Genomic DNA, 16,904 nt, shown 5'->3' on the forward strand with positions numbered 1-16,904 from the left:
AGAGAGAGGGATATATGGAGAGACATAGGGAAAGAGAGAGAAAGGGAGGGGGAGAGGGGAAAAAGGAGGGAGGGGGGAGGGAGAGATAGGGAGAGAGAAATGGGAAGAGAGGGGGGAAGAGAAAGAGAGGGGGATGTAAGAGGAAGAGTAGGGGGGGTGAGAGAGAGAGAGAAAGAGAGGGATATAGTAGGTAGATATATGAGGGAGAGAGAGAGTCAGGGAAGAGAGAGAGAGAGAGAGAGAGAGAGAGAGAAAGATAGGGAGAGAGAGGGAGTGGGGGTGATTTATGGGGAAGGAGAGAAATATATAGAGAGGTGGGGGGGGAGGGGCTTAGGGATGTGGAGAGAGAGAGGGATATAAGGGGGGGAGAGAGAAAGGGAGGGAGAGAAATAGTAGAGAGGTGGAGGGAGGAGGGAGAGGTAGGGAGATAAGGTAAAAAGAGAGGGGGGTTAGAGAGAATATGTGTTACAAAGAGTGGGGGAAGCGGGGAGGTGGGGGGAGATAAAATATGGGATGTAAGAGAAATACATACAATTGTGGGAGAGAAAGAGAGGAGGGAGACATATACGGGGAGTGGGGAAGAGAGAAAGAGAGGGATATACGAGGGAGACATATAGGGGGTAGAGAGAAATGGTTGAATGGGGAAGAGAGATGGTGAATATGGAAATGGGTAGAGAGAGAAAGAGGGAGACATAGGGAGAGAGAGTGGGGGGGCGAGGAGATAGTAAAAGGTAGAGAGGGGAGGGGAGGAGCTTGGGGTGAGAGAGAGATAGTACGGAGACATAAGAAGAGAGAGAGAGAGAGAGAGAGAGAGAGAGAGAGAGAGATGAGGAAATAGGGAAATGGGGAGAGATATATAGAAAGGGATGGGGAAAGGGTGAGAGAAAGGATAGGGAGGGGAGAGAGAGGATAGAAACATTGGGAGTGTGAAAGAGAGAAAGGGATGGGGGTAGAGAAAGAGGATAGAAACAGAGGGAGAGTGAGAGAGAGAAATGGATGGTGGGGGTAGAGAGAGGGACTGGGGGGCTAGGGTGAGAGTGAGACAGAGAGAGGGGGGCTTAGTGAAGGGGAGGGAGAGTTACATAGGAGGGATACGTAAAAGTAACATAGATAGAGGGGAAAATAGGGGGTTATATAGAGAGTATGTCATAGAGAGAGAGAGAGGATGAGATAGAGAGAGAGAGAGAGAGATGGGGAAAGAAAAAGAGAGGCGAGGAATAGGGTAAGGAAGAGAGCGATAGAAATATGGACAGGGAGAGGGGAGAGATATAAAGGGATATGGAAAGGGGTAAAGAGAGATGTACGATTAGAGAGAGAGAGAGACGGGGAAAGGAAAATAGAGAGGGTGGAGTAGGGAAACAGAGAGAGAGAGAGATAAAGAGGGAGAAATAGAAACGGATAGGAAAAGGGGTAGAGATATGGGGGGCTTAGTGAAAGTGAGAGAGAGAGAGGCCCTATCAAATGGAGACATGGGGGAGAGATAGATAGAATAAAAGGAGGGAGGGAGAGAGAGAGAGAGAGAGAGGGTGGGGTATGGAAATGGATAAAGAGAGAGATATATATAAATATGGATAACAAAAGAGGGAGAGATAGAAAGGGATAGGAAAATGGGTAGCTAGATGGGGGGCTTAGAGAGAGAGGCCCTATCGAATGGAGACATGGGGGGAGATAGATAGAATAAAAGGGGGGAGAGAGAGAGAGAGAGAGAGAGGAATAAAATGAGAGAGAGAGAGAGAGAGAGAGAGAGAGAGAGATAAATGATAGTAAAACTAGAGAGAAATAAACATCCTCGACTAGATGAGTTAGCCCTCCAATCAACTTAGGAACATTGCAATGGAGAATCCGCAAGCCTTTCAAAGGCTTCATCACATGTAATCTATGGGCTCTAATACCATAGGCCACTAAAACCATTTTCCCAAAATTGCCAATATTGACCTAAAAATTTTGACTCTTTCTCCAAGTTAAGTTTGCCCTACACATGTTCTCCTCCCCTATTACCTAGGTCTACTCCAAGCTTTTATCAAAAGCAGTATGCATGCCTAACCAAGTCTTACAACCACATGCCCATATACATGTAAGTTACAAATTTCATCTCCAAAGTATTATTTTTTGTTGTTATTGCTACCTAACACTTTTGTTGCCATTCTCTCATGTTTTTACACCTACTCACACAAGGTACTCTCCTCACCAAATCTCACTCATGTGGTTGCATCTCAACCTATTGGACCTCTATTTCCTCTCAGACAAACTTCATGTATGCAAGTCAAATCCCAATCATGCTTCTATTTGTTAGCTTTAGCCACAACATATAATGTGTTAATATTTACGACCATAACCTTCTTGTATAGGTCACAATCCCTTGGCTCTGTTGCTAGTTGTTAATAAAAATGAGAGAGAAATAAACCAATAACAACACATAAACATCAATAACATTACCCTGGAAACCCTTGCGGGAAAATAAATCGCAAATAATAGATCTACTATTCCTCATGCCTTAATAACAACCATGCCTTAACTTAAATGCATCCAAGCTGGCCAACATACTAGTCTAGCCAAGTGAGCCCTCAACTCAACTTAGGCACATTACAATGGAGAATCCCAAATATTTTTAAAGGCTTTATCATATGTATCCGATGGGATCTAATACCATCAGCCACCAAAACCATGTGCCCAAAACCACCAATGTGGACCTAAAAACTTTGATTGAATCTTTAATCAAGTCGAGTTTCCTCTAGCAAGAAAGGGATAAAGATAAAAAGAGTGATGTAGAAATGAAAAGACGAAGAGGGGAGGGGAATACGGAAAAGGAAAGAGTGATGGAAAGAGGGATAGGGAGAGGGGGAGAGATAGAGGGGGGGTGGGCTTGGGGTAGAGAGAGAGATAAGAGGGAAGCATAGGAAGAGATAGAGAAAGAGACAAAGAGAAATGGACAAAGAAAGGGAGAAAGATAGAGAGGGAAAGAGAGAAGGAGAGGGGGGATGGTTAGGGAAAAGGGGGAGAGAGATATGGGGGCTAAAGGCAATTCATAAAGATGGTGAATGATGGAGAAAAATATGTGTGCATGATATAAACTATGTGAGCATTAGTTGAATGTACACACATTAATAAAATGGGTGTCTATTAATAATGGGCAGGCCTTATTAATTTCAAAAATATATGGTGGAAACACATTTTTCAATTATGTATTGGACTAGGTGGCTACTTTAGATTTAGGGTTGGATTGACAAACCTCTTGGTTTGGCCTTCATAAACAAAAACACAACCATTTTACAACTTCCTAATTTTCGACCATGTTTGAGTATATGCTCTATGTGTTTATTGCTTATGAAGCTAAACACACTTATTATTTTCTTTAATTTTTCTGGACATATATCAAATTTACAAAAAACATGTCTTTTATTTCCTCTATAATATTTGATTAGTTGACCTATTTTGAAATAGGAAAAGAACTCACATTGGTACAAACAAATATTGACATAGTAAAATGAAAGAAATAAAATTATGAATATGTTAAGATCCTCATAATCAAGCTTAATACTCAACCTCGTCATTTTAAACCTTCACTATATTTCTTAATTTAAGAGAAAAATATAAAATCAACACTAAAATTTATGGAAAATAACACTCCATAATAACAGATACTTAACAATATTTTTAGGATTGGATTTATCTTTACTAACAATATTTTATTCCTAATTATTATCCTTTTTCTCTTAATTTTTAAAAATCATTTCTTAATTTTATTTAATCTTTTAAAATAAAATCCCATTTTATAAATATTTCAAAAACTTCAAAATTCAAACTTCTACTGCATATATCATATATATTTATAATCATATTAAAGAAACAAAACTTGTAAGATGATACTTACATTTTAATTAATTATACATTATTGTTTCGTAATCAACTATTATATTAATAAATAATAAATAACAGCGCTCTAATACAAATACTTTAATAATGAAATACATTAATGTATATTAAAATCTCAATTAATTATATATCAAACATAGGCATTTTAATCAAATTGTAAAACCTAGATATTGTGTGTGACATGAGAGATTTTGTCTGTGGGACGGTCCTTTACATCCCTCACAAATACATTATCAAAATTCGCGTCACTTGCCGCGGTCGGAGGGCGTCGGGTCCCATGTGGCCGTGACCATGACGCACATTCCCGGAAGATCCGACGACAACCCCGGCAAGTGGCCTTATAAAAATCCAAAAGCTCCGCCATTGCTTTTGCCGAGGCCACGAGTGGCGCCACGCCGGGAATGATTCTACAGCTGACGTCACAGATCGAGATTCATGCGGGTTAACCAAAAACTTCGGTCATTTAAAGTAGTAGTTACTTTTTTAGTGTATTTTTTTTATTAATTTAATTTTAATTTTAATTAAAATTGGTTGGAATTGTAAATTTAAATTTTCTATATAGTAATTTTAGTTGGGCATGTCATGTGAGATGGGATTGATTTTAACTATTATTATAACATTGGGGTGAATTTATAGGTGTTTTTATGGAGTAAGAAATTTAGATTTCTAATTTTAAATTTGCATAATATTTTTATAAAGTGGTGATAGCCTCACACATATATAATTTTAAATTGTAAGAAAGACTTTTATAATTCAGTTATTAAACTAGTAGCGAAAACATCATCACTCGTTGTTATTTTACCATATATTTTTAAATTTTGAGCCATTAACCTATTCCTAATTTGAAAACTCCTATAAGTTAAAATTTAAATTGTTTAAAAATACAATTTAAGCAAACTTCCCTATTATATATATGGGATAATTACAAAGTAATGATGGATACATAATGAATATGTATTTTGGGACTAAACTAAAAACCGGGAATCCGCACGCACCAACTAGGACAATGCAACAGGGTTGACTTTTTGTATTGACAAAAGAAGCATTATTCAGGTGGGTTGACTTTTAATATCGAAAAAGAGGCCTCATTCAGTCGGGGGAACATGGGGTGGCGCTCTATATATGCATTTGAATTGGGTATCTTTGGTCCGTTTGGCAGTGCTAGTTCCTTGCTAGGTTGGTCTCCTTTTCTTCTTGTGGTGCAGGCTCTGCTTATTTTAATATCTGTTTAAATGGACAGCTTTGAGATGGAAGAAGTGCCGCATGAGAATGAAACGGTGGCAACTCCCATGGCAATAGCGGTGGCAGTTAAGAAGGGAGATAATAGCACGTTTGCTGTCGAGTGGGCGCTGGAAAATTTAATGTCTGCAGGCGGAACTCTGATTCTCTTGCATGTCAAGCAGCGCCCTCTCACCATTCTGACCCCAGGTATGAATCCTCACTTATGCTTTACTCTACTTTACATGTTTGGTTGGTATGCTTTAACGCTTTATCGTTTGGTATGGTTTTGCAGCTTGATTGGTTATTGCAAGTGCAAAGTATATGGTTCCAGTTTTCAATTTATTGTGTCTATATGATATTGGTTATGTCCCTGAAGTGCAAAGTATATGGTTCCAGTTTTCAATTTTTCAATTTATTGTGTCTATATGATATTGGCTATGTCCCTGAAGTGCAAAGTATATAGTTCGAGGTTTAAATTTTTCAGTTTAATGCGTGTAATATGAATTTAAGTCGAAATCAATCCCATATCACGTAAACCAAATCAAATGTCTGACCCATTTCTCTGTGCTAAACAAACCAACCCAAAATACTCTTTTCACACATGGTCATACGTTAAAATAAAACTCGGATCTCTCACTATGGACTTACAGTAAGCTTAATAAAATTTCTATTGAACTTTTTTTTTAAATGGGGTGTGACTTTGGGAAGAAGATTGTTTCATATATTTCATCAATTACATCATTTTTACATATAGTTGCGTCACCACAACGTATTATACGATATATGCAATTGGAATCTTGATAGAAAAATTATTATTAAACCCTCCCACCCATAAAAAAAAATAATAAGGTTGTTGTTATTATTATTATTAACTTACAATAAGATTTATTTATTTCGCTTAAACGACGTTGTATGACATCGTTGTTGTTATTAGAAAATAATTAAATACCATGATCTGCTTTGATCTTTCAATCTCTCGATAGTTAAATTAGCATCGCCCAGTACTCCGACTTAGCCGATAGAGATTTGACGGTGCGATGACATCGTTTCTCAGAAAACTGACGTCTCTCTTGCCTGTGATCCATGCCATGTAACAGAACACTACATGTATTCCTTTTATTCCACGTCATATAGTTTCGTGAGCCATGCCATGTAACAGAACACGGCATGTATTCCTTTTATTCCACGTCATATAGTTTTGTTCCATATATGCCACGTCATGTAGTTTGTATCTTTTGAGAAATCCAAGGGACATGAGAGAAGCTCACTGATGGATATGAAAAAAGTTGATTGTTTCAGCTCTTTCATATTCATCAAAATTCTGAAATAGTTTGAAATTTAGAATTTAATTAAGTTATTAGAATATTTACATTTTAATTATATTTAAATCTTTGTAACTTTGCCCTATGTAGAATATTTAAGGGGTCGTTCATAACTTGTTGGATAGTTTGAAATTTAGAATTTAATTAAGTTATTAGAATATTTAGATGTTAATTATATTTAAATCTTTGTAACTTACCTTATTTAGAATATTTAAGGGGTTGTTCATAATTTGTTGGATTAATTGCTGCCATTTGAATTAATAACCCAATAATGTTAAGTGTTTGAAAATTTATTAATAAATTATGGTGCAAAGGCCTATTCTTTTGAATCATGTTTAAAAAATGTTAAATTAAACCGGACACTACATATTAAATTTTTAGTGTAATAACAAACCTCAACAAAATTAACATGTAACTTAGACTATGACTAAGAGTATGATGCTGCACACCATAAACCTGGTAGCCCTCTCCTCAAATGACGCTGTAGACCATAAAACTGGTAGCGTTTTCCTCAAATCTTCGAACTGCGCCGAAGAATTCCCATGTCGAGTATAACCCCGATCAATGTAATAAACTTGTAAATCCCACTCAGAATAATTACAACGGCAACTAAACCTCATAAATTCAAGTGCAACTAAATCTCATAAATTCTTTACATTTTGAATAAGAGAATTGATATACATTATTTTATTAGTGAATGAGAATGATTTTATGATTAATCATATTATTAAAATTTAGTCAAACTAATTAATTAATGTGATTTATTTTCAAAACAGAACTTTAAGATTTAATTTCATTCATAACTTAACAAATTAGCAAAAACAACCCATTCATGTATATTTCCAAATAAACAACCTTCCAATAAGAAATTTTGATGGCCTATTTTTATGCTTTTTAAAAGAAGGTTAACAATTCCCTAAAAGTTGGATTCTTTTAGCGGAGTTTTGAAACCTGTGGTTTTTTTTCAAAGTTTTCCTTAAAATTTATAAAAATATAAATAATAAAACTATATCATTTTTAATTCGTATCTCGTAGCTTCTCGAGAGATAGGAATCTTAATCACAAATAGCAAGTTAAGAATTAATGACTTACCCATTACTTCCAATTTATTTTTTTCAGTTCGAACCTATATTTTGAAAATCTAAATTTTGAATATTCTTACTCCTTCAAATGATATCATTACTTGAAATGATATTGGTCATGGTTATTTAAAAGAGCATAGTTTAACTATTTTATTTTTTTGGTTTTTTTTAATGGGAATAGATTAGAAACGATATTAACAGTTCTTCGCAATTAGCATGGATAATGAAAAAATGTTTTGCTTTTCATTTCAAGTTTTCTCTTATTTTCGGAGTAATATCGCTTAGGGTTTTGGATGGACTGCTTCCATGCCAGAGCATAGAATAAGAGCTGCACCAGTACCTCTGTTTGCTCTGACAAACCTTAGCCAGTACCTTTCCATGCCAGAGCTGCACCAGTAAAGCTAGTTTTTCCTGGCTAGTTTTGCGCAAAAACTACAAAACTTCTAATAATTAGTCACGTATATGTTTTTTTAAACATTTTAAATCTGTCAAAATAAAAATCAACTTAGAACCAAAAAATGTTGTAAAATTATATTATTTAAACATTTTGAATATATATAATTTATTTTAAATTTAGATCTATCAAGAGTTTAGAAAGATCAAATTTTTATAAGTCCAAATATTTCTTCAAGTTTTGCACTTAAAAAAATAAATTTATACCTTTGAGAAATTTGATTAGATCTTCTGAACACTTGCTAGATCCAGAATTAAGAAGAATTTAGACTACTATATACACTAAATAACCATCACATTAATAGAATATGTAATTTTTTATACAAAATAATTTGACAAAAAGAAGAAAAAAATGGCAGTGTCTGCTGACTGAGGCCACAATTTTGTCCAGAAATCTATTTTTCGCTGGCCATTTTTTTTGTCACAAAATCCAACCATAGGAGAGTTTAAATCATTTTTTGATGGTGAAAATGGATTAGCACCATCAAAAAGCCAGAGAGCTACCAAAATCTTGAATTTTGAAAACTATAATTCAAATTTCCCACAAAATTTTGACTAAAATCTTATCAAAATTTCTACTATTTTCAAAATAAAATTATAACCTTATTAAATTACTCTGAAAAAAATATTAAATATTATTAAAATTCTTTCATTAATCATGGAAGTGGTTTTCCACAACCATACATAGCGAGTCCCCTTCCCCTTCGATGTAGTTGGCCTTTGAAAACCCGTTGGGCTCCGGATTTAGTCTCATCATGCTGAGGTCACTGTTTCCTGACAACCTTGGCAGCCAGAATATCCTCTTTGCTTGCCATTTTGCTGCTCGATAGCGCGCTGCGGACACAAATGATTTTAAGACAATTGTTTCAGTTCAGCGAGAAAACCCCGGCAAAAGCTTTGTCGCATTAAAGGAAATCTTGGGAGAATTGTCTCGAAACATTTCAATTAGAAGTGGGACTCACTGATATTGATATTTATTCCCTTGAGCTTAAGTCGATTGTAGATTTTCCGAATATTAAGGAATATGTCAGTCGGATTCATGAATATTCTAGGAATCTGCAATCAATTTAAGGATGTCCTATTTATTAAGGGTAGCAACTGGATAAAATTATTAGTGTTTATGGCTTTCTAAATTTTGTGAGAGAATAATCCATTAATTTATTTACATATATTTCAATTTATTAGTTATTTTTAGAACTAGAGTATAGAATTTGATTTACTTATTGAACACTGTTAATTTAGCATTGAGTAATGTAAGTTTCAAATTTTTATGTTATTTTTCTCAATACATAATATTTTTAATATAAGTTACAATTTTTTTTAATGTTATTTTTCCCAATATATAATTTCTAATTTAAATGGAAGTAAATAAATTGAGTGCCTTACAATAATTATTAGTACAATACTTATTAGTAGTTTAAATTATGTAATTATGTGAATAGGTTTGCCTTTTGGAATATGACTTCTAAAATTTCAATTTAATTATCAATAATTACTATGCTCATAGTAGGAATTTAACCTCCATTAAATATTTTAGAATATTTATATTGATATACACAAATCAATGGTTGATATTTATCTTTAAAGTAGTTATGCGATTTTTTTTTTTAATTAAATTGATTAATTAAAAATATGTTATTATGAACGAGTGCTTTATGAAGTTAGTTATGGTTTTTTAGGCATGTGGCATTGATAAGCTATGATATTGACCCATGGTATTGTGACAAAGCCTGTTTACAAATTAAAAATTTCAATGGTAAAATGGAGAGAAATGTTAGTGGATAAAAATCTAATTCCACGTTTTTTTAAATGTATATTGTTTAGCTTATATATTAATTTTTTTTTATTGTTGACAAGAATTTAAATTAAACTTATAATTTAGCTAATTTTATGATTTTTTTTTTTTATAATTTTAACAATGTGAGATAACTGAAGAGAGGTTTACACTTAAACTTTTATAATATTAAAGTGATTTTAAATATGTATTTGTTGAGTAGCACCATTTGTCATTTTCTATTATTTTTCTTGTTTAAATATATTATAACATTTATTTATATAATGAGTTTTCACAGAATTAATGTTCATTTATCATTTTTGTTTTAATTAATTGTAAACATTATGATGAATTTACATAAAACTGTATTCTGGTTTATGGACTTTTAATTGCTTGTATGTCCTGAAATTTATTTAACTAACCCAATTATATAAGTTAAATAGCAATTAAATATTTATAAAATTAAAATGAAAATATAAGCCCCAAAAAAACTTTCATTGCCTTTTGAAACGCCGAAAAATGTTTTACTTTAAAATACGATATTTGTTTTAATATAAATATGCCTATCTTGATAACTCGTTAAACAATAAGCTCCTTCATTTGAAAATATGAATGGAGAATTTTATTTTATAATAAAATATTATTCATAGTAATATATTTTCTTCTAAATTTTTTAATTTATCATTCTAACTACTTAAGTAATAAAAAAGAAAGGCTTCCTCCAAAAAATAACATATTCCTTGCATACATTTCATTAACCTCTTTGACTTTCTTTTTTTGCAGTGGGAATTCGTGTACACAGAAATGAAAAGTTCTCAACCTACGAACGGTTATGCAATGCTAGAAAGGTCATTCTTGAATTATTTCTGTGCTGGTTTATCATAAATAATCTATAATAGGTTACGTTGTATTATTAATACCTAGTAGTTGATATGCAGGTGAAAAGTAGGTTGGCAATCGTAAACAGTGATGATGTGGCATCCGCAATTATTGAGCAAATCTCAAGTTATGGCATTACTAAACTTGTTATAGGATCATCTTCCAGCAGCGCTATTAAAAGGTAATATTTCTAACACATTAAAGTGATTAAAATACATGCGAATGTTAGTTGGGATCTTTTTAATCAAGTGAATTTATGATTTACTCAATTTGATTTAGAAGTTGAAAAGTTATATTAACTCAATTTGATTTAGAAGTTGAAAAGTTAAATTATTATAATTTATTTTTAAAATATTTAAAATGTTTAAATAATTGTTTTGTTTAATTAAAAGTGTTTTAGTTTTATATGTTTGGTAGTCTATTTTAAAAGAAAAACATATGTATATTATTGTTTAATTATTATTTATAAGGTAAATGTAATTAATTGTATTTGAAGTTTTTTATTTTTTTTATTTTTTTGAGTGTTTTTTATAATATAAGTTTAAGTAATACTATTCCAGTTATATTTGAGTATTTTTCTTTATAAGTTTATAGTAAATTTTATTATTAATTTCAATTTAATTAAGTAGCATACTATTAGTATTATTATTATTAAGTGGGTTTAATGGTTAAAAGCATGTGTTTCCTCCTAAAAAGTTACAGGTTCAAAACTAGACGGGGTAGAGTATGTATGCCTTCATAGACTTAGAAGTCAAATGGCTAGGCCGAGGTGATCTTAAAATCATATAATAATAATAATATATATTTTTTAAATTGATGTAAATTGATTACTATTTATTTTAAGAATATTTAAATTTTTATTATTCAATTCAAAACATCTTTAATAACATCTTTAATGTCACTTTTTAAGTTTTTACATAATAAGTTCCATTGAGCCTATAAATTTTCAATTCCTTTTCTTTGTTTAATTAAATGTTCATTCTTACATTTTGTACAATAATTTTTATTATTAATTTCACTTTGACTTTTTAATTTAGATATAGAAAAGATTCATAATTTTTTATATTGCATCTTTGTTAATTAATTAAAATTATTGCATCTTTGTTAATTAATTAAATTGAAATATCTTGTTTGTAAATAAATTTTCACTTGTTATGCAAATAAGTGTATATATTTTGGAATGGGATTTCCGGAATTTTAGGTATATGGTAGAGATTTAATCTATAACTAATATCGTAGAATATTTTTAATAGAATTCAGAAATCAAATAGTTGAAATTTATTTCCAAAATAGTTATGCCTTTCTTCCTTTTTAATTAAATTGATTAATTAAAAGAAATATTATATGAACAATTTTCATATTAAATGAGTTATGATTTTTTAAGCATGTGGTATTGATAAGACATAATATTAGCACATGATATTATAACAAAGTTTATTTATAAATTAAGAATTTACACAATAAAATAAGATAAATATCCATGATTAAAAATTTTGTCACATATTTTTAATTATTTCCTTTTAATAAAAATAATTTAAAATAAATACAAAATTTAGTTAATTTTTATAATAAAAAATTTATATTCTAGCAATAAAAAATATATCATATTTTGATACTTATATTTGAATACTTATAAATATATCATATTTTGATATTTATATTTGAATACTTATTATAAACTGGTATTTATTAATATTAATATCAACCATTTAATTTATATGATTATACTAAAAATATTAATAACATATTTATATCTCAATTTCTAACGATTTATGTTGAGAATTTTCATTATATTCTTCCCTCGGATGAAAGGATTTTAACATCAATTTTACTTTAGAGGTAGGAGTAGTTTAAGGTTAATGATCTTCTATCTTTACTTTATTTATCAAAGGATTATTGAAATCTATATTAATAGACTATTATTATTGAAATTAGTCTAATTTGTTGTCGATCTATTTCAACTACTGACACAATGGTGATCATATCAGTACTGTGTTTGAGCAAATTTTCATATAAAGATTTATCACACGATTCTTTATTCAGGTAAAGTGCTAATGTAATTAAACAAAATAAGAGAAGACAATGAGTTTAGGGAAGGATTTCATTTTTTATGGTGGCCTATGAGGTCCATACTTCGAAGATATTTGATTTGTAATCTTTAATGTTTGCCTCATTTGAAGGATTTACTTATTTACTTAAACTATTACATCTGGTTAACGCATATCTGTGTTGTCCCTCAATCTTGCTTTTCTGCAGGAGATTCAAACCCCATGATGTACCGGCATTCGTTTTGAAAAATGCCCCAAATTTTTGTACCGTACACATTGCACCAAAATGCAAGCTTAGTTCTGTCCACTTAACTTCATCTACAGAGTTCAAATTTGGCAATACAGAGGATTCTAGTAATCATCCCAGTGGCTTTTCAGATATGACTGACTGGAGCTCTCCCAGAACAGGTCCATCTACAGAAACCATTTTTCTCTACACTCCAAAATTATGCTAATGGATTCCGTTTTTTGTCTTATAAAAAAACAAAAGGATCTGCTGCACTCTAATTCGTTTTTTGTCTTATAAAAAAACAAAAGGATCTGCTGCACTCTAATTTCTTGCCTTATTGATCATGATTAGTAGGCTTAAATTTCTACTGTTTCTTCTGTTGATGAATCAAAATGAATGTGACTAGCTTTCAAATGAACCACTTTCCAGTTATCTTTGTACAGGCAATTAATGGGATGCGTTGTCTGTTGTCATTTTGGAAATTACAGGCGGGACAGAGTCCCAATCTGATGTATCCATTCACGTTTACCCTCAACCCCTGTCATTTCAGAGAAATCAATCTCTTTCGAATATTATTCAAGTTACAAGAAGCAGCGCCTCAATTCCAGCAAGCACAATTTCAAATGTCGAGAGTCGATCTGCTTCAATTTCAATGAGAAGTCAAAGTTCATGCATTGATGTAATTTATGACAGTGGAACATCAAGATCGGATTTCCTTAGTGACAACTCCAGTACAATGAGCATAGAGGAAAGAGAATCTCCAGGCAACACACGATTACCACGTACTCCAGCCCTATCATTTGGAAACCACTCATTCATGGAAATTGATACCTTTTCTGCCAGCAGAAATCAATTTAACTTGGTCACGGCAGGTATCAAAACAACATCAGCATCTAATAATGAACACTTGTCACAGGAACAGGTACAATGTACAAATTGGTATTTTCTGGGTTTTCTCCTGTGTTAGATCACTCTGAGTAATAAGTGAATAACAAATTTGATTTCATTTTTATCATAAAATTGTGTCTCTGGCTGAAAATTTTTGCAATATGAGGACTTATATGATGGGTTTGGTCTGATCTAATCTGATTCCGTTATTTGATGAGCAGAATATTATGATGGAGGAGGTAGAAAAGCTGAAACTTGAGCTAGAGCATACTCGAAGCATGTATGCTGTAGCCAGGGAAGAAGTAAAGAACGCAAAAATCACAGTGAGTTTATCTGTCTATCTAGCCTTAAAAAATCTAGTCGAATTGAATATCAGATATGTAGTTGTGGGTACTAGGCAGTACACAGGAAGGCTAATGTTTATGAGCTAAATGTGGGTGGCAGGTCAATGAACTATCTGTCCAAAGGATACATGAAGTGAGGAAAGTCGAGGAAGCAAAAGTAAGAGAAGAGATAGCAAGAAAAATCGCCGCGCAAGAGAAAGCAAAGAGTCAAACGGCCATGAGGCAAGCTGAGACAGCAAGACAACTTGCTGAAAGGGAGGCCCAACAAAGAAGAGATGCAGAGTTAAGAGCCAAAAAAGAATCAGAAGAGAAAATGAAAGCACAGATTGCTCTTGCATATACCCATCAAGGATACAGAAGATACTCAATAGGAGAAATTCAATCTGCCACGGATTTCTTCTCTGATTCACTCAAGATAGGAGTGGGAGGTTATGGGGCTGTCTACATGGGCACTCTCAAACATACAAAAGTGGCCATCAGAGTTCTTAAAAATGAAGCAAATCAAGGAATACACCAATTTCAACGGGAGGTACTAAATCCTCTGCCTTTTTCTCCCTTTTATCTCCCCCTGCCCTCTACTCGAAAGTTGAGTAGCTACTTGTGGAATCTTAAGTTCTTCAACAACAAATTTGAAATATTACCTATTTCTTAAATTTAAAACTCAATGATGGATCGGAAGAAGATTTTAATACTGGCGTTTATGCTGATTTTGTTTTAAATATTTGGCTGGGTGCTTTTCTTTTAATCTTTGTTTGGAAATTGTTCAGATTGAGATATTGAGCCGAATTCGTCATCCTCACATGGTAATTTTGCTTGGAGGGTGCCCTGAGCATGGGTATTTGGTATATGAGTACATGGAAAATGGTAGCCTAGAAGACCGTCTGCTCTGCAGAGACAACAGTGCTCCTCTACCATGGTTTTCACGCTTCAGAATCATTTGGGAAGTGGCATCTGCATTGCTTTTTCTTCATAGTGCACAGCCAGAACCGATTGTTCACCGTGCTTTGAAGCTTGCAGATATCTTACTTGACTACAACTTTGTCAGCAAAATTGGTGATGCAGGTCTTGCCAGGCTTGTGCCTGCAAATACCACAACCATGGTAACCCAGTACAATGACACCGCCCCTGCAGACACATTTTGTTATATTGATCCTGAGTGCCAAAGGACTAGTGGTCTTGGCCCCATGTCAGATTTGTATGCTCTGGGAATTATCATTCTGCAATTGCTGACAGCAAAACCACCTATGACTCTAACAGATGTTGTTGAAACAGCCATTAAGGATGGCTCATTTAGGCAGATCTTGGACAAAAGTGCTGGAAATTGGCCTATTGGCGAGGCCCGCGAATTGGCAATATTAGGATTGAAATGTGCGGATTTTCAGCGCAGGGACGGGCCAGACTTGGAAAAGGATGTTCTACCAGAACTTGACAGATTCAAAACCTTTGCCAATGCTCAAAGCAGACATATCGGAGAGGAAATGGATGCTACGCCCCCAAAGCATTTCCTTTGTCCTATACACCTGGTTAGTTTTTCTCATCCAGGCTTCATTTAAAGAAAGGATCAGTGACTATCATAACCTAAGTTGAAATAAAACCCATCTCCATTAACAGAACTAAATATACATTACTCATGAACATCTGGCTATTATTTCTAATATTGAATGTGGACATGTTGGCCTTGTCGTATGCAGGAGGTCATGGACGATCCCCATATCGCGGCTGATGGTTTCACATACGAGTACAGCACCATCAACACTTGGCTCGAAAACAAGAATACGTCCCCAATGACTAACCAGAGCCTAGACAATAAGTTCCTCATTCCAAATCATGCACTTAGGTCTGCAATCCTAGAATGGAGAATTAAATCTGGATTCAACAATGCAGATTATGACACTGAACAATACAAATAATAAATGGCCCTATTTCATATATCCTGGGATAACGCTCCTGCTGTTAATAAGGAATCGAATTGTTGTATCACCCATTTCCCTGAAAAATATATGGTCCTAACGAATATGTGGTTTCTTTATATTCAATTTTGGATTGACTTCACGGATTTTGAGTAAAGCTTCTTCAACCAAAGCTGAAAGTGTTTCTCAATCTCCGAAAAGTGTTTCTCCTTGTAAAGATAGTTTTCCTTTTTTATTTAATGGGCTTAATATTTAAGAATGTGTGATTTTTATCGTGTAAGAAAAATTTCCTCAAAGGTCTTTCCCGTAAGCATTATTATTACTGGGAGGCTAAGAATAGGAAAACTTTTATTTAATGAGGGGATAGAGTATATATATTCCAAGAAATAAATATATAAACAAAGGCAGGTTACTTGTTACATGGTTATTTATTATACAAACAAAAATGTCTTATATACATACACTAATTTGGTGTGTGGCTTGATTATAATTGTTAAAATAAATTATTATTGTTATTATTGACCATAATTCACACATTAATTTAAATATATCATAATATTAGAAATGAGCATGTTGAATTAAACATCAAATAACTCCTTGTTTTAGTACGATATTTAATATAGTTGTTTAAATTGATATTGTGAAATTTTCAACCAAGGACATAAAGATTCATAATATAAATAATATTAATTTATTATATATTTTGCAATCAATTTAAATTTTGTGTTAAAAATTAAATATTAATTTCATATTTAATTTAATTAAAACTTTAAAATTAAATAATAATAATAATAATAATTACTATTATTATGTATTTAAAAGAATAGATAAAAGATATGATTTTTTTTAATTCATAAATTATGTATTTAAAAGAATAGATA

At 32.6% G+C, this 16,904-nt stretch overlaps 1 protein-coding gene across 1 annotated transcript; it reads left to right on the plus strand.

Annotated features, from left to right (window-relative positions):
* Positions 1 to 5,011: 5,011 nt before the first annotated feature.
* LOC149262081 (U-box domain-containing protein 35-like) lies at positions 5,012 to 16,213 on the plus strand. The gene is made up of 9 exons (XM_089383251.1): positions 5,012 to 5,301; positions 10,509 to 10,573; positions 10,664 to 10,785; positions 12,861 to 13,060; positions 13,370 to 13,803; positions 13,991 to 14,092; positions 14,214 to 14,642; positions 14,881 to 15,636; positions 15,805 to 16,213. The coding sequence occupies exons 1-9, from the start codon at positions 5,106 to 5,108 to the stop codon at positions 16,021 to 16,023; spliced, it is 2,523 nt and encodes an 840-aa protein (XP_089239377.1). The 5' UTR covers positions 5,012 to 5,105; the 3' UTR covers positions 16,024 to 16,213.
* Positions 16,214 to 16,904: the final 691 nt, after the last annotated feature.

Source organism: Pinus tabuliformis, chromosome 6 (assembly GCF_031772625.1).
Source record: "Pinus tabuliformis cultivar Carrire ecotype Pingquan chromosome 6, CPIR1, whole genome shotgun sequence".
NCBI lineage: Eukaryota > Viridiplantae > Streptophyta > Pinopsida > Pinales > Pinaceae > Pinus > Pinus tabuliformis.